At 43.1% G+C, this 20,010-nt stretch overlaps 1 protein-coding gene across 1 annotated transcript in view; it reads right to left on the bottom strand.

The window, feature by feature from the left end:
- Nucleotides 1-12,185: 12,185 nt before the first annotated feature.
- LOC124016401 (zinc finger protein 836-like) overlaps nt 12,186-20,010 on the bottom strand; it is a 48,059-nt gene continuing 40,234 nt past the window's right edge. Inside the window, 2 exon segments of the mRNA XM_046331960.1 lie at nt 12,186-13,718; nt 13,721-14,015. Of these exon segments, the coding sequence (XP_046187916.1) occupies nt 12,934-13,718; nt 13,721-14,015 (1,080 nt within the window). The 3' untranslated portion in view covers nt 12,186-12,933.

Raw genomic sequence — 20,010 nt, 5'->3', positions numbered from 1 at the left:
TAGACCCCTAAGAGGTCTCACATTATATACAAATATATTAAAACAGCTCTCATATAGACCCCTCTGGTGAGTGAGGTTTCTAATGTATTTACTTCTTTGTCCAGATTCCTCCTCTTCTTCCTTGACAGGTATCTCTTCTTCCTCTTCTCTCATTCCTCTCTCCTCCATCTCCCCGAAAAATAGACTTATTTTGGATTTCCCGCTGTGTAAACACATGGCTCATGATTGTAATATTCATATGTGTAAATGTATGCATTTTACCGCCATATCATACTGTGCTATGATTGGTTAAGACCACCCAGATGGTTAAGGTCATGGTCAGTTTGATCCTGGTTGGAGATACGTGAACATGCCAGTTATAGCTAGCGAGCAAAGAGCTACGTTAAGAAATATCCTCTATTACCGCATTTTATTATTCTGTGCAAAACAAGACAATGATGACGCCTGATAAAGTTGGGTAGCTGATATTCAGGGCTTAAATAGCCAAATTGATTAGTCACAGGAATCAGGACTAATAAAGCCAATGCAACGGCCTGTTTTACGCCGGGCCTACCACATGGATGGGCCTACCACATGGATGGGCCTACCACATGGATGGGCCTCTACCACATGGATGGGCCTACCACATGGATGGGCCTACCACATGGATGGGCCTCTACCACATGGATGGGCCTACCACATGGATGGGCCTCTACCACATGGATGGGCCTACCACATGGATGGGCCTACCACATGGATGGGCCTACCACATGGATGGGCCTACCACATGGATGGGCCTACCACATGGATGGGCCTACCACATGGATGGGCCTACCACATGGATGGGCCTACCACATGGATGGGCCTACCACATGGATGGGCCTACCACATGGATGGGCCTACCACATGGATGGGCCTACCACATGGATGGGCCTACCACATGGATGGGCCTCTACCACATGGATGGGCCTCTACCACATGGATGGGCCTCTACCACATGGATGGGCCTCTACCACATGGATGGGCCTCTACCACATGGATGGGCCTCTACCACATGGATGGGCCTACCACATGGATGGGCCTCTACCACATGGATGGGTCTCTACCACATGGATGGGCCTCTACCACATGGATGGGTCTCTACCACATGGATGGGCCTACCACATGGATGGGCCTACCACATGGATGGGTCTCTACCACATGGATGGGCCTACCACATGGATGGGCCTACCACATGGATGGGCCTACCACATGGATGGGCCTCTACCACATGGATGGGCCTACCACATGGATGGGCCTACCACATGGATGGGCCTACCACATGGATGGGCCTACCACATGGATGGGCCTACCACATGGATGGGCCTACCACATGGATGGGCCTACCACATGGATGGCCTACCACATGGATGGGCCTCTACCACATGGATGGGCCTACCACATGGATGGGCCTACCACATGGATGGGCCTCTACCACATGGATGGGCCTACCACATGGATGGGCCTCTACCACATGGATGGGCCTCTACCACATGGATGGGCCTCTACCACATGGATGGGCCTACCACATGGATGGGCCTACCACATGGATGGGCCTCTACCACATGGATGGGCCTACCACATGGATGGGCCTACCACATGGATGGGCCTCTACCACATGGATGGGCCTACCACATGGATGGGCCTACCACATGGATGGGCATTCATAAAATCCCATTGCAGGCCGACATGATAGGCTACAGCCCAGTACGAAGGCCGACATGATAGGCTACAGCCCAGTACGAAGGCCGACATGATAGGCTACAGCCCAGTACGATGGCCGACATGATAGGCTACAGCCCAGTACGAAGGCCGACATGATAGGCTACAGCCCAGTACGACCGACATGATAGGCTACAGCCCAGTACGAAGGCCGACATGATAGGCTACAGCCCAGTACGAAGGCCGACATGATAGGCTACAGCCCAGTACGAAGGCCGACATGATAGGCTACAGCCCAGTACGAAGGCCGACATGATAGGCTACAGCCCAGTACGAAGGCCGACATGATAGGCTACAGCCCAGTACGAAGGCCGACATGATAGGCTACAGCCCAGTACGAAGGACGACATGATAGGCTACAGCCCAGTACGAATGAGCCAACGTCTTTTGGACATCTTTTATTGGTCCTGTCTGGACGTCGTGTTTTACAAACAGTAGGCTTACCATAATAGACGGGTATTCATAAAATTAAATTTTCTAATTTAATTTTGGGCAACACCGTAGGCTACATCTCAGTAAGCACAGACCGACCTCAATGCATTTTGGGCATCTTTTTTTGGTGAAGTTCCAGACCGGCCTTAATTTCCACATCCACAGACATTGGTTTTTGGTCTGGTCCGGTCCAAATCTGAACCAATCATAGACGTCTACGTTTGGTTCAGATTTTGTTCGGTCTGGACCAGCCTTGATTTGGCCCAATCATAGACGTCTACGTTTGGTTCAGATTTTGTTCGGTCTGGACCAGCCTTGATTTGGCCCAAACATAGACGTCTATATATTACTTATTTTGAACTTTCATTCAGAACCAAAAATTTGCCTGATTTCAACATCCAGAAAATACATATTTCAACTTCAATTCAGAACTGAAAATGAACCTGATTTCAAGGTCTGGAAAATACGTATTCTTCAACTTCTGGAAAATGTGCCTTTTCTAGTTCTGTAAAATATGTATTTTAAACACATGGAAAATACCTTTTCACCTTTCATTCAGAACCTAAATTGAGCCTAACTTCAAAGTCTGGAAAATACGTGTTTCAGACATCTTTTCAACATAATTTTGTTTACTGGGACGAATCTATATTAGCAAGGGCAGCATTTTTTGGTCTCATCTATGGCCCGAAGAATAGCAAGGACCTGGCTTGATTAATCCTTTACATTACAGTTTGAAAATCTTTCTTAAACACAGCTCAAGGAACTTGTAAAGGAGTCACCATCAGCAGAGACTTTGGTTAGAATTATTTTTAATACATGTAACTGAGCAAGTTCTTCTTTCAAGCCAGGCATTTCACATTCTTCAATGTTGATCACCTCTTCTGTTTTCAAACCTCTAAGTTCAAATAGTTGTTTAAATGCGTGTTGTGTCTAACATGGTGCAGCTAAACTACTGTTTAACAGAGAGAAACGTCTCGATCGAAATGTTTTGTGAAAAACAGATATCACTGTCTGTCAGGAATCATGGAATCATGTCAGCTTTATTCAATACATTTCTATCAGCAATGTTCAGAACATTTCACCTCACTGAATACACCCTGTTTGTATGGGGGAGCTACTGGATACTGGCTGGCCATCTGGAAGGATCCCATCAAACCACCCAGCACATCAGTACAAGAAGCCCCATATCTGCTGGATACACTAGTTGAGCAGGGTGACCATCTGGAAGGATCCCATCAAGGCCTTTTCATTTCTTGGACTGTGGTCTCATCTTCACTACAGCCAAGGTTTATTGTTTGGTATATCTGCCAACGCAGCCTAATTCTGGCACCGATACCACTGTTATTAGACAAGATATTTACTTAACGTGTGGAGAGAACATTCTCACCATGCAGACTAAATGTTTATGATATTGAATTTAATGTGCAAAGATCTTGCATGATATATGACCTGTGTTTTTGTATTTGAGGGACATGTTCAGCTCCAAACTTGCTCTGGGCAGAAGTTACCCTCTGGGATAATACTGACCTTAGATCAGTGTCAGAGGAATATGTACAGCTGTCATACCCAACTAGACAACTGTGCATTTGGCTACAAAGATCTCAACTGACTTTACAGCCATGGTCTCTTCACAATGCAGTGATCACTGTATCGAGATCAGGGCTGGGGTCAATCCAGGTCAATTCAGGAAGCAAACTAAAAGTATTTGTCATTTCAAAGTATTGTGAAATATTTTAATTTCAGTTTTACTTCCTGAATTAACTGAATTGAATTTCTAACATACTGAACCTGATTTCAAGAAATTAAGCGTTACATTAAAGAAGATTAATTGTTTAGGATTATGATTTTAAAAACAAAATGTAGTAGGACATTTTCTTTATAACTGACTGGTTTAGGATTTTCTGCTGCCAACATGACGAATTGGCAAGAATAATGCATTGAGGAGATGGAGAGGAGGAATCCAGGTTTAGGGTATTTATTAAACACATCTGAACACCAACCCAGAGCACATAGGGGAGGGTTTAGGGTATTTATTAAACACATCTGAACACCAACCCAGAGTTCATAGGGGAGGGTTTAGGGTATTTATTAAACACATCTGAACACCAACCCAGAGCACATAGGGTAGGGTTTATGGTATTTATTAAACACATCTGAACACCAACCCAGAGTTCATAGGGGAGGGTTTATGGTATTTATTAAACACATCTGAACACCAACCCAGAGCACATAGGGGAGGGTTTATGGTATTTATTAAACACATCTGAACACCAACCCAGAGTTCATAGGGGAGGGTTTAGGGTATTTATTAAACACATCTGAACACCAACCCAGAGTTCATAGGGGAGGGTTTAGGGTATTTATTAAACACATCTGAACACCAACCCAAAGTTCATAGGGGAGGGTTTGGAACGGATGTTGATTAAAGTTTAAGAGTTGGAGCTTGAGGCCGGTAGGAAGGTTAGGTTGTGGAAGGATGTGGTGGTCTGGAGGAGAAACAAGAGGGGAACATATTAGGAACATCAACATAAAAGGTGCATGAATTACAAGGTAGCGCCAGGTGACCAGTAAAGTGTTCATCAACATAAAAGGTGGCTCAAGGTGACTAGATAAAGGGAAAGGGTTTACAACTGCAGCAACATACAGCTACAAACTTAGGAGACCACCAGGATAAACATAACAAAGTCATAGCATTTAGCATAAACTGATAAATATATGGGTTAACATACATACGTACGTACGTACGCACGCACGCACGCACGCACGCACGCACGCACGCACGCACGCACACGCACATACATACATACATACATACATACATACATACATACATACATACATACATACATACATACACACGCACATACATACATACACACACACACACACATACATACATATATTTGTGTTATTAATACATCTGTGACAGCATACACCAATTCGACACTCTCATTGACCTCCATGCAAAAATTCCTCACTTCGTGTGATTAACTTCGTGGACAGATTTGAGAGGAGGAAAACTTCTCACTTTACCTCTTCCTCTCTGATTTAGCTGAACCTGCTGTGGTGCTGGTGTGGAACAAGAGCCTGCACACCATGTGGATGGTCTGTCCAGAACAGGAGTTCCAGGCCCCTGATATACTGTTATTAACTGGATGGGCTGTCCAGAACAGGAGTTACAGGCCCCTGATATACTGTTATTAACTGGATGGGCTGTCCAGAACAGGAGTTACAGGCTCCTGATATACTGTTATTAACTGGATGGGCTGTCCAGAACAGGAGTTACAGGCCCCTGATATACTGTTATTAACTGGATGGTCTGTCCAGAACAGGAGTTCCAGGCCCCTGATATACTGTTATTAACTGGATGGGCTGTCCAGAACAGGAGTTACAGGCCCCTGATATACTGTTATTAACTGGATGGGCTGTCCAGAACAGGAGTTACAGGCCCCTGATATACTGCTATTAACTGACAGTTGTCATTAAGAAGTTGAGTGAACTGTCATTATAAAACTGTTATTATACATATTTGATGTATTTTAGTAGGGCCTTGGGAGGATCGCCTAGTAAGTCTTGATCCAATACATTTTAAGGCTTTAAACGATCGCAAAGTGGTTTGACCACCACAGACAGGACTTGACCTGAGACACTCCAGAGCTTTGGCTCACATCAATTTTTTTTTTTAACATGATTCAATCCATTCAAATGTCACAGCCAGTAAAAATCTAAATCTGGATATGAAATGTCACATGAGGTGGCAAGGATCCACAAAACATCCAGTCTTGGCTTGGTTCATTCAGATCTTATTTCCCAGATCACATATCTCACTGTAAATCTATGATGGTGTCAGCAATGTCAGAACCTCATGGTTGACTAATAAGGTCAAAACAATGTGCTGGCCTGTATCAGATCTCTCTGTAGTCCACAGTAAAGGTATGAGGTCTTCACCTTTCAGCATGCAGTGTGAAGTCAATGGAGGGATAAAAGTAATATTAATCTAATACATTTACAAGGAGAAACAGTTGGATTAAATGTGGAGCTGTTGTATTTTTCAACAAGCTGTACAGATCTTTGGACAAACAAATAGTCCATATTATTACCCCCTGCCAGTGACCTTCTAACATGGCCGTGATCCAAAACTGGATGTCAGAAATACATGCATCCTAAAGTTTTTTATGATTACTTTATGACCCTGCCTCATAGAGATGGTATCAAACCTGCTGAGCTGTTCATGAGACTCCAATCGGATCCCATACAGTCGATGGCAGAGTCACAAGTGTATCAAAGCAACAGATAATTTACAATCCCAATATGGCCATGTTCAGAAATGGGTGTCAGAAATACATCCAGCTTCCACAGCAATATATCTCAGGTATTTTGACATTGGTTTATTGGTAGATCTGATGCCATGTGAGCTGTGCACCAGAGGATGTGACCATATACGGAACAGACTTATATCTGATATGGCCATTAAACGGACCAATCAAATACCTGCTTCTTTTGGACAGCTTTATTTTTAGACTTTCAAATGTAAAAACAACAGAGATCGCAGGAAGACACAGTCAAGGACAAGAAAAGTAAAGTCCATAACAGAGAACATAAATAAACTTGGAATCCCACAACCTCCTTTCAGCTGCAGCTGTTGGAACACAAGCATCTCTGGGGGAGCAGGGGACTCGTCCTAACCAATCCTTTTGGAACAGAAAGGACAAGTGACAGTCCAATCCACTAGATGATCCCACTAAAGATCACTGTTTAAAAATGAAAGACTTCACATTCAGTTGCACAATTGAAAGACTGATTTAAATCATGGGGAAAATGGGAAATTATCATGTCTACCTGTGAAGGTGTTGAATAGAAGGTGTTGAATAGAAGGTGTTGAATAGGTGTTGAATAGAAGGTGTTGAATAGAAGGTGTTGAATAGAAGGAGTTGAATAGAAGGAGTTGAATAGAAGGAGTTGAATAGAAGGTTGTCCAGTTTAACTGCTGATTTGGTAATAGTCTTGACCTCAAGGGTTGTGTTCATTAGGAACAGTGTAACAAAACATTAAGAAGCTGGTGGCCACCAATGAGTTGAATAGAAGGTGTTGAAGAGAAGGTTGTCCAGATTAACTGCTACTTTGGTAATAGCTTTGACCTCTATGGCAGCTGTTATATCTGGGATGACTGAAGACCTGATGATAGGAGCCTCTGCTTAATTAATAGTCCTGCAATTTATCCCACGAACAGGGCCATGTACCAAAACACTCATAATATATCAAACAGTCATAATAACAGTCAACTTTAGTATCGCAATCATCTAAATAATGTTGTACTCAACTTGTTGGATCAGAATCAGCGTTATGGTCATTAGGTACAGTGTAGCAAAACATTAAAAAGCTGGTGGCCACCGGCTTCTTAAGAAGGCAATGATTGTGGACTACAGAAAAAGGAGGACCGAGCACGCCCCCATTCTCATCAACAGGGCTGTAGTGGAGCAGGTTGAGAGTTTCAAGTTCCTTGGTGTCCACATCAACAACTAACTAGAATGGTCCAAACACACCAAGACAGTCATGAAGAGGGCACGACAAAGCCTATTCCCCCTCAGGAAACTAAAAAGATTTGGCATGGGTCCTCAGAACCTCAAAAGGTTCTACAGCTGCAACATCGAGAGCATCCTGCCTGACTGGTTGCATCACTGCCTGGTAGGGCAACTGCTCGGCCTCTGACAGCAAGGCACTACAGAGGGTAGTGCGTACGGCCCAGTACATCACTGGGGCTAAGCTGCCTGCCATCCAGTACCTCTACACCAGGCGGTGTCAGAGGAAGGCTCTAAAAAATGTCAAAGACCCCAGTCACCCCAGTCATTGAATGTTCTCTCTACTACCGCACGGCAAGCAGTACCGGAGTGCCAAGTCTAGGACAAAAAGGCTTCTTAACAGCTTCTACCCCCAAGCCATAAGACCCCTGAACAGGTAATCAAATGGCTACCCAGACTATTTGCATTGTGTGCCACCCCAACCCCTCTTTTTACGCTGCTGCTACTCTCTGGTTATCATATATGCATAGTCACTTTAACTATACATTCATGTACATACTACCTCAATTGGGCCGACCAACCAGTGCTCCCGCACAGTGGCTATCCGGGCTATCTGCATTGTGTCCCACCCACCAACCCCTCTTTTAGGCTACTGCTACTCTCTGTTCATCATATTTGCATAGTCACTTTAACCATATCTACATGTACATACTACCTCTATCAGTCTGACTAACCGGTATGTATCCTTGCTACTTTTATAGCCTCTCTACTGTATATAGCCTCTCTGCTGTTATAGCCTCTCTGCTTTTATAGCCTCACTACTCTATATAGCCTGTCTTTTTACTGTTGTTTTATTTCTTTACCTACCTATTGTTCACCTAATACATTTTTTGCACTATTGGTTAGAGCCTGTAAGTAAGCATTTCACTGTAAGGTCTACACCTGTTGTATTCAGCGCACGTGACAAATAAACTTTGATTTGATCAATTCTCAATGTTAAATTCAAGTCCTTCTACCATCAATCACATCTAAGCCAATATGACAACAATGTCAATGTAACTTCGCCAATCAACTTGAATGGAAGTGGACAACACACTCCCCGCCTCCCCGCCTCCCCGCCTCCCCGCCCCCCCGCCTCCCCGCCTCCCATCATGTTCCGTTCAGCTGTTACTGAATGTTCCAACTTCAATTAGTTGAAATAATACCAATGTCAAATATATGTCAACAATCCTTCCTCTATAGAATCCATCTGTGGATTAAATGTCATGAAAATCCATTTTTGTTCAAGTTTCGTGATGAATAGCTTTCTAATAGCTACAATAATGTGTCACACAGACTGACTTTCTAGCTAACCTTCCTTTGTCAAGTAGTTAATGTTTCCTCTTTCAGAACCTGTTCATAATCCACTTCCCTGCCGGTGACAAGCATACCCATAACATGATGCTGCCACCACAATAGTTTAAAAAATCCAAAAGGGATTAACATCATTGCATTCGCTACACTGGCATTAACATCTGCTAACCATGTAACCAATACAATTTGATTTGATTCCCTCCATGTTACTGGCCTGTATGACAAAGTGAAAAGGAAGAAGCCTGTGTTAAAGAACCCACTCCCATTCTGTTAGCAACAAGGCTGTTAAGTAATACTGCAAGACAAAACTTTTTGGCATAAATTAAAAACCACAAGGTTGGTTCAAATCCAATCCAACACAGACTGAAACAGTCTAATTTCAAGTATTGTGGTGGCAGCATCATGTTATGGGTATGCTTGCCGTTGGCTGGGAGTGGGAAGTTTGTCAGGATCCAATGAAATATGAAAGGAAAAAAGGAAAAAAACAGTCTGTCTTCTGAAAACCCTGGGATAGGATACAACTTTTCAGCCAGACAATTACACAAATGGTTTTGCCAAAGACACACCAAAATGGATTTCCAAGAGGTGTTAAGAGTTCTGGAATCGTCTAGTCTCAGTCCTGATTTAAATTTGCCTAAAAAACAGAGACTAGGTTTGAATACTGCAATCCATCAATGATTCCTAAACAAATTTAATGAGCTTGAGCAATTTTGACAAAAACAATGGATATACAGTGCCTTGCGAAAGTATTCGTCCCCCTTCAACTTTGCGACCTTTTGCCACATTTCAGGCTTCAAACATAAAGATATAAAACTGTATTTGTTTGTGAAGAATCAACAACAAGTGGGACACAATCATGAAGTGGAACGACATTTATTGGATATTTCAAACTTTTTTAACAAATCAAAAACTGAAAAATTGGGCGTGCCCAATGTAAATAAAGGGTAAATAATGTGTTGTTTCATTTGAGTCACTTACTGTAAATAATAGAATAGGTTTCTGAACACTTCTACATTCATGTGGATGCTACCATGATTACAGATCATCCTGAACCAATGAATAATAATGGTGAGTGTGAAAATTAGAGAAACAAATATTATACCCCAAAACATGCTAATTCCTCACCAGTACCAATAACAGGGGACATGCTAACCTTTCTCCATTACAATAACAGGGGATCCCCAAAACATGCTAACTCCTCACCAGTACCAATAACAGGGGACATGCTAACCTTTCTCCATTACAATAACAGGGGATCCCCAAAACATGCTAACTCCTCACCAGTACCAATAACAGGGGACATGCTAACCTTTCTCCATTACAATAACAGGGGATCCCCAAAACATGCTAACTCCTCACCAGTACCAATAACAGGGGACATGCTAACCTTTCTCCATTACAATAACAGGGGATCCCCAAAACATGCTAACTCCTCACCAGTACCAATAACAGGGGACATGCTAACCTTTCTCCATTACAATAACAGGGGATCCCCAAAACATGCTAACTCCTCACTAGTACCAATAACAGGGGACATGCTAACCTTTCTCCATTACAATAACAGGGGATCCCCAAAACATGCTAACTCCTCACCAGTACCAATAACAGGGGACATCCCCAACACGATGCCTTACCCTGCCACTGAACAGACCAGTGTAACCTTTGTAACCCAAGATGGAGATCCCAAAACATGCTAACTTCCTTTGAGACAGTAAAATAAAATGGTATCCCCAAGATCATGCCTCACCATTACCACTGAACAGACCAGTGTAACCTTTGTAACCAAGATGGAGATGGCAAAATGGGATATTTTCATTTGAGACAAGAAAAATATAAAATGGTACAAAGATCACCCCTCACCATTACCAATAACAGGGGACATGACTAACCTTTCACCATTACAATAACAGGGGATCCCCAAGACATTGGTAATGGTGAGATGATACCATAACAGGGGATCCCCAAAACATACTAAGATCTCATCATTACCAATAACAGGGGATCCCCAAGACATTGGTAATGGTGAGATGTTACCATAACAGGGGATCCCCAAGACATACTAAGATCTCACCATTACAATAACAGGGGATCCCCAAGACATTGGTAATGGTGAGATGTTACCATAACAGGGGATCCCCAAGACATTGGTAATGGTGAGATGTTACCATAACAGGGGATCCCCAAGACATACTAACATCTCATCATTACCAATAACAGGGGATCCCAAGACATGCTAACATCTCACCATTACAATAACAGGGGATCCCCAAGACATGCTAACATCTCACCATTACCAATAGCATGTCTTGGGGATCCCCAAGACATTGGTAATGGTGAGATGTTACCAATAACAGGGGATCCCCAAGACATGCTAACATCTCACCATTACAATAACAGGGGATCCCCAAGACATGCTAACATCTCACCATTACCAATAGCATGTCTTGGGGATCCCCTGTTAACATCTCACCATTACCAATAACAGGGGATCCCCAAGACATGCTAACATCTCACCATTACAATAACAGGGGATCCCCAAGACATGCTAACATCTCACCATTACCAATAGCATGTCTTGGGATCCCCTGTTAACATCTCACCATTACCAATAACAGGGGATCCCCAAGACTGTGGACTCCACAATCACCCAACCTCAACCCAATTGAGATGGTTTGGGATGAGTTGGACCGCAGAGTGAAGGAAAAGCAGCCAACGAGTGCTCAGCATATGTGGGAACTCCTTCAAGACTGTTGGAAAAGCATTCATCCTGAATCTGGTTGAGTGACTGCCAAGAGTAGGTGTGTTCAAACTTTTGACTGGGACTGTATGTTTTAAACTTTAAATCATAGGCCAGGTTGTAGCAACCTCATGATGGGTAGAGGGAAAATGAGTATCATGTAGTAGCCTAAACCTATCGATGTTACATTAAACTAGGTGAATGGAATATGAATGACAATACCATGTAAAAGCCATAAACAAATCATCCTGTAATAGAAATAAGGCTCATTAAAAAAAGAAAATTATATAATCATCCTCATCTTAAACAGCACCGAACACCTTACTTACAGTATAGCCTCCCTGTAAAGCACCAGAAATAATGACCCTTCAACCCTCCATAATAAAGAGAGACAGGAGACTGAGCAGAGTAATTGAAATACAATATGTTTATTCATTTTTGGTTATATTCCTCTAATTAGAAGATTTTGTTTGCATACATTTTTTTGTGACTAAATGATATAATTTTTTTCAACTTAAAAAAGAAATGTGATTATAGAAATCCAACTAGAATATATGATGTCTGATTACTGAGGATTCTCTATGGACAGATATTAGCTATGGATTCCACACTGGCAAATACAACTTCACTGAATTGCCCGTTGTGGCTGCAGAAGGTCTGCTGGTAGAGAAAGTATTGCATTCCCAAAAAGACAGCTGTATAGTGGACATACTGACATTGACAAGCCATGTCTGTTTTAAGCACCAACAAAATACATACAGTTTCTGTAAAACTGCCTTTTCTCTGCAGTGCTGACTTTTTGGTGATTCCTGATTCCTGATTCCTGAAAAAGTGATATGATGATAATGGCTTATTGTGAACATAGCAGCTTCATTTCAATAAACAATATTCAAACAACTCCCGAACACAGTAAGGCTTCTCTACTGTGCGAGTTAAATGCTGTGTCTTCAAATCTGATGACTGACCGAAGCTTTCCACACAGACAGCATGTTCCACACTCCTTTGCAAGTTTTAACCCCCTTTAAGTAACCAGGTAAGTTATTGTTAGTCATAATTAGTTGGTGTTATATTTTATTAATATAAACTGGTGAAACTATCCCCATATTGACAGCAGAGTTTAGGCTTCTCCCCTATGTGAATAAGCTAGTGTCTTCAGCTCTGATGACACAGCTTTCCTCCTGCGTGAGTTCTCTGATGTTTCTTCAAAGTTGATGACTGGCTGAAACTCTTCCCACACTGAGAGCAGAGGTGAGGCTTCTCTCCTGAGTGAGTTATCTGATGTGTCTTGAGAGTTGATGAATGACCAAAACTCTTCCCACACTGAGAGCAGTGGTGAGTCTTCTCTCCTGTGTGAGTTATCTGATGTGTCTTCAAAGTTGATGAATGACTGAAATTCTTCCCACACTGGGAGCAGTGGAATGGCTTTTCTCCCGTGTGAATTAGCTGGTGTTTCTTTAGGAAATATGCACTGGTGAAACTATCACCACATTGCAAGCAGTGGTAAGGTTTCTCTTCTGTGTGCGTTATCTGGTGTGCCTTCAGTTGATATAACCTGGTGAAACGCTTCCCACATTGAGAGCAGAGGTAAGGCTTCTCTCCTGTGTGAGTTAGCTGGTGTTTTTTTAGAGTTGATAACTGACTGAAACTCTTTCCACATTGGGAGCAGTGGAATGGCTTCTCTCCTGTATGAGTTCTCTGGTGCGACTTTAAGTCTTTTGGATGACTGAAACTCTTCCCACATTGAGAGCAGTGATATGGCTTCTCTCCTGTGTGAATTAACTGGTGTGTCTTTAGATGGTGTAACTGACTGAAACTCTTCCCACAATGAGAACAGTGGTAAGGCTTCTCTACTGTGTGGGTTAGGTGGTGTCTCTTTAGGTTTCCTACCAGACTGAAACGCTTACCACACTGCGAGCAGTGGTAAGGCTTCTCCCTGTGTGAGTTATCTGGTGTGTCTTCAGGCTGTGTAACCAACTGAAACTCTTTCCACACTGAGAGCAGTGGTAAGGCTTCTGTCCTGTGTGAGTTCTCTGGTGTGTCTTTAGTTGGTTCGACTGACTGAAACACTTCCCACAAACAGAGCAGTCGTATGGCTTCTCTCCTGTGTGAGTTCTCTGGTGCGTCTTGAGTTTGCTTGGTGTTTGAAATCTCTTCCCACATTGACCACATGAGTACACCCTCCTCCTTTTTGAGTCTGTTTTGATTTGAGGTGAGTTGGACAAATAAAGCTGTCTCTGCAATCTGAGCAGGGGTGGGGTCTACAAGTGTGCCTTCTCAACTCGTCTGGCTCATAGAAACTAGTGTAGCAGTCCATGCAGTGGTGATGTTTCTGTCTTGAGTTCCTCTGTCTGTGTTGTTTATGGCTTCCTGATGCTGTGGAACTGGGCTCACTGTCTGAACCTGGGTTGGAGCTCTCTCCTGTGGGAATATGAACAGATAGGGGATTAGAATCAGGAACAGCATTGAAATGGTCTTTAAAAAGATTTGTTTAAAGGCCTAATGCAGCTGTTTTGTATCAATATCAAATTATTAGGTACTTTACTTGAATACACTGAACAAAAATATAAAATGCAATATGCAACAATTTCAAGAATTATACTTAGTTTCAGTTCATAAGGAAATCAGTCAACTGATAACATTACATTACATTTAAGTCAATAAAAAAATCATTAGAGCCTAATCAATGGATTTCACATGACTGGGAATACAGATATGCATCTGTTGGTCACAGAAACCTTTAAGAAAAGGTAGGAGTGTGGATCAGAAAACCAGTCAGTATCTGGCGTGACCACCATTTGCCTCATGCAGGGCGACATCTCCATCGCATAGAATTGATTAGGCTGTTCGAATCAAATTGTATTGGTCACATACACCTATTTAGCAGATGTGATTGCGGGTGTAGCGAAATGCTTGTGTTCCTAGCTCCAACAGTGCAGTAGTATCTAACTAAATGCTTGTGTTCCTAGCTCCAACAGTGCAGTAGTATCTAACTAAATGTTTGTGTTCCTAGCTCCAACAGTGCAGTAGTATCTAACTAAATGCTTGTGTTCCTAGCTCCAACAGTGCAGTAGTATCTAACTAAATGCTTGTGTTCCTAGCTCCAACAGTGCAGTAGTATCTAACTAAATGCTTGTGTTCCTAGCTCCAACAGTGCAGTAGTATCTAACTAAATGTTTGTGTTCCTAGCTCCAACAGTGCAGTAGTATCTAACTAAATGCTTGTGTTCCTAGCTCCAACAGTGCAGTAGTATCTAACTAAATGCTTGTGTTCCTAGCTCCAACAGTGCAGTAGTATCTAACTAAATGCTTGTGTTCCTAGCTCCAACAGTACAGTAGTATCTAACTAAATGCTTGTGTTCCTAGCTCCAACAGTGCAGTAGTATCTAACTAAATGCTTGTGTTCCTAGCTCCAACAGTGCAGTAGTATCTAACTAAATGCTTGTGTTCCTAGCTCCAACAGTGCAGTAGTATCTAACTAAATGCTTGTGTTCCTAGCTCCAACAGTGCAGTAGTATCTAACTAAATGCTTGTGTTCCTAGCTCCAACAGTGCAGTAGTATCTAACTAAATGCTTGTGTTCCTAGCTCCAACAGTGCAGTAGTATCTAACTAAATGCTTGTGTTCCTAGCTCCAACAGTGCAGTAGTATCTAACTAAATGCTTGTGTTCCTAGCTCCAACAGTGGAGTAGTATCTAACTAAATGCTTGTGTTCCTAGCTCCAACAGTGGAGTAGTATCTAACTAAATGCTTGTGTTCCTAGCTCCAACAGTGCAGTAGTATCTAACTAAATGCTTGTGTTCCTAGCTCCAACAGTGCAGTAGTATCTAACTAAATGCTTGTGTTCCTAGCTCCAACAGTGCAGGCAGTAGTATCTAACTAAATGCTTGTGTTCCTAGCTCCAACAGTGCAGTAGTATCTAACTAAATGCTTGTGTTCCTAGCTCCAACAGTGCAGTAGTATCTAACTAAATGCTTGTGTTCCTAGCTCCAACAGTGCAGTAGTATCTAACTAAATGCTTGTGTTCCTAAACAGTGCAGTAGTATCTAATAAATGCTTGTGTTCCTAGAAAGTGCAGTAGTATCTAATAAATGCTTGTGTTCCTAGCTCCAAAGTGCAGTAGTATCTAACTAAATGTTGTGTTCCTAGCTCCAACAGTGGAGTAGTATCTAACTAAATGCTTGTGTTCCTAGCTCCAACAGTGCAGTAGTATCAATAATTCACAAAATACACACAAATGAAAAGTAAAAGTTATTAAACATTATTAAATTGACCAGTGATTCCATTATTAAATGTGAAAGCAGTGATTCCATTATTAAAGTGACCAGTGATTCCATTATTAAAGTGACCAGTGATTCCATTATTAAAGTGACCAGTGATTCCATTATTAAAGTGACCAGTGATTCCATTATTAAAGTGACCAGTGATTCCATTATTAAAGTGACCAGTGATTCCATTATTAAAGTGACCAGTGATTCCATTATTAAAGTGACCAGTGATTCCATCTATGTAAATAGGGCAGCAGCCTCTAAGGTGCAGGGTTGAGTAACCGGGTGGTATCCGGCTAGTGATGGCTATTTAACTGTCTGATGGCCTTGAGATAGAAGCTGTTTTTCGTCTCTCAGTCCCAGCTTTGATGCACCTGTACTGACCTCGCCTTCTGGATGGTAGAGGGGTGAACAGGCCGTAGCTTTGATGCACCTGTACTGACCTCGCCTTCTGGATGGTAGAGGGGTTGCTTTGGACTTCCTGTGACATTGTGTTCTATAGGTGTTCTGGAGGGCAGTGCCACGGTGACGCGTTGGGCAGACAGTACCACCCTCTGGGGAGCTCTACGGTTGCGGGCGGTGCAGTTGCCGTACCAGGCGGTGATACAGCCCGACAGGATAATCTCAATTGTGCATCTGTAAAACTTTGTTAAGGTCTTAGAGGCAAAGCCACATTTTTTCAGCTTCCTGAGGTTGAAGACGCATTGTGGGTGGACCATTTCAGATTGTCAGTGATGTGTACGCCGAGGAACTTTAAGCTTTCCACCTTCTCCACTGTGGTCCCATCGATGTGGATAGAGGCGTGCTCTTTCTGCTGTTTCCTGAAGTCCACGATCAGCTCATTTGTTGTGTTGACGTTGAGGGTGAGTTTATTGATTGTGGCCTGGCCTGTGGAACATTGTCCCACTCCTCTTCGAAGGATATGCAAAGTTTCTGGATATCGGCGGGAACAGAACACGCATCGATCCAGAACATCTCAAACATGTACAGTGGGTGACATGTCTGGTGAGCATGTAGACCATGGGAGACATGGGACATTTTCAGCTTCCAGGAACTGTGTACAGATCCTTGAGACATGGGGATGTGCATTATCATGCTGAAACATGAGGTGATGGCGGTGGATGAATGGCACCATAATTGTCCTCAGGATCTTGTTACGGTATCATGCTGAAACTGAGGTGATGGCGGTGGATGAATGGCATCATGAAACATGAGGTGATGGCGGTGGATGAATGGCACCATTGGTCCTCATCATCATGCTGAAACATGAGGTGATGGCGGTGGATGAATGGCACCATAATGGTCCTCAGGATCATTATCATGCTGAAACATGAGGTGATGGAGGTGGATGAATGGCACCATAATGGTCCTCAGGATAATTATCATGCTGAAACATGAGGTGATGGCGGTGGATGAATGGCACCATAATGGTCCTCAGGATCATTATCATGCTGAAACATGAGGTGATGGAGGTGGATGAATGGCACCATAATGGTCCTCAGGATCATTATCATGCTGAAACATGAGGTGATGGAGGTGGATGAATGGCACCATAATGGTCCTGAGGATCTTGTCACGGTATCGCTGTGCATTCAAATTGACATCAATAAAATGCAATAATGTTCATTGTCCGTAGCTTATGCCTTCCCATATCGTAACCCCACCGCCACCATGGGACACTGTTCACAACAGCAAAACGCTCGCCCACTCGACGCCATACACACAGTCTGTCATCTGTCCTGTACAGTTGAAACCGGGATTAATCTGTGAAGAGCACACTTTTCCAGCGTGCCAGTGGCCATCGAAGGTGAACATTTCCCACTCAAGTCGATTACGACACAAAAATGCAGTCAAGACCCTGATGAGGACGACGAGCACGCAGATGAGCTTCCCTGAGACCATTTCTGACAGTTTGAGCAGAATTCTTCGGTTGTGCAAACCCACATTTTCATCAGCTGTCTGGGTGCCTGGTCTCAGCCGATCCCGCAGGTGAAGAAGTCGGAAGTGGAGGTCGTGGGCTGTAGTGGTTACATGTGGTCTGCAGTTGTGAGGCCGGTTGAACATAATGCTAAATTCTCTAAAATGACAGTAGAGGTGGCTTATGGTAGAGAAATGAACATTAAATTCTCTGGCAACAGCTCTGGTGGACATTACTGCAGTCACAAGAAGTTGGCCACAATTTACCACATGGTGAGGTCACCATGAAAAGCCTAAACTCCGCCCACGCAAGTCTGCTGATTACAAGGTCCTGTGTAAATTTTATTTTCAACCAGCAACGACCAGGAAATAACGGATTTTTTTTTAATCACACGGTTACAGTTTTAGTTTCATCCCGTTGAACAATATGATATAAAACACAGGAAAAACGGAATGTTTTGCACTTGGTCTTTAAAGCTGGAATCCGTAATTAAACCAATAACAAACCCCTTCTCTGTTTTGGTAAAAGGCTGAGGGATGGGCTTTGAGATAGGTAACCACTCAAATGAATAGACAGACACAAAGTGGTAGGCCACACGAGCTCACAGAACAGGACTGCTGAGTGCTGAAGCGCGTCACATTAATCTGTCCTCCGTTGCAACACTCACTACCGAGTTACAAACTGCTTCTGGAAGCAACATCAGCAGAAGAACCGTTCGTCGGGAGCTCCATGAAATGGGTTTCGAAGGAAGGAAGGCCTTAAAAAAGGTCAAAGACCCCAGCCACCCCAGTCATAGACTGTTCTCTCTACTACCGCATGGCAAGTGGTACCTGAGTGCCATGATATGCTTGGTTTTTAGTCAAAATAAACTAAATGGGGGGGGCAAAAATGTGTCGATGTTTGTAAATACGAGATTCACATGCACAAAATGAACATCTCTCTACCATGGACACTGTGTGTCATGGCTGGATAGGTTGTGGTTCCACTCTCTAAACCAACTGTGTTACCTAGGAGACCTGCTGTTTGTGGGTCTGAAACGTTCCTTTTAGCGCTGCATGAAACTGTCAGTGTTGTGTGTTTTTAAGGACACGCCTCCAATACCCCTCCCACCTCAGCACAAGTGAGCTGATGTTAGACAGGTACATAGTTGAACCTGGTGTTGGGGCTGGAAAATGCCAGCACTCATGTTCTTACATTAGGAAGTTCCAAACTAAAGTGTGTTTGACACTTGGGCCTCTAATCGCCGGCTGAAAACAGAGCCCATAATGTTAAAGCCCCGAAGCAGTATTTTTAAATCATCCCATATGTCTAATACATCACTGTGTTTGTTTTATTTCATGAAAATAACTTCAAATATATTTGTTATCATTTATTTCCCTGAGCCTCCTTTTGCCATTGAAATGCTCAGTCTGATCTTCCGGCAAATTAAAATAAATTTACATACACAGCCCTGATTGGTGGACAGAGCCTACCCTGCTTACCCCTTCAAAGTAGGAGGATACAAGTGCAAATAAAAGATGACTGGTCATTCTGATCAGATTGTGATGTCATGATCTGGGCCAAAAACTCCATCCCACCTGAACAGGCTGAAATTCCAGGAATTATTTTCCAAACAGGAACGTCACATTTTTAACTACACTGCCCCTTTAAAATAGGTTGAAAGCAAGTTACTCTTCAGAAAGAAGCACCAGATTGGTGGAAATAATCAATAATAGTTCTGGAATCCCCTGTGGCTGTCAATGCACCAGACTCTCTCCATCCTAAACTACTGAACTTACCTGGATCAGTGTTCCCATCGACTTCTTCCTCCTCTTCCCTGTTCTCCACTTCTGTGACTGCTCTCTGCTCCTCTTTGAATGCTCTCTCCCCCTCCTCCTTTTGAATGCCTCTCCTCCACCTCCTCTTTGAATCCCTCTCTCCTCCGCCTCCTCTTTGAATGCGCTCTCCCCTCCTCCTCTTTGAATGCTCTCTCCTCCCACCTCCCCCTCTTTAATCCTCTCTCCTCCTCCTCCTCTTTAATCCCTCTCTCCTCCGCCTCCTCTTTGAAT

The sequence above is a fragment of the Oncorhynchus gorbuscha genome, linkage group LG26 (genome assembly GCF_021184085.1).
Source record: "Oncorhynchus gorbuscha isolate QuinsamMale2020 ecotype Even-year linkage group LG26, OgorEven_v1.0, whole genome shotgun sequence".
In the NCBI taxonomy this organism is placed as follows: Eukaryota; Metazoa; Chordata; class Actinopteri; order Salmoniformes; family Salmonidae; genus Oncorhynchus; species Oncorhynchus gorbuscha.
Note: the sequence above shows the minus strand (reverse complement) of the source record. Positions and strands in the feature narration are given on the sequence as shown.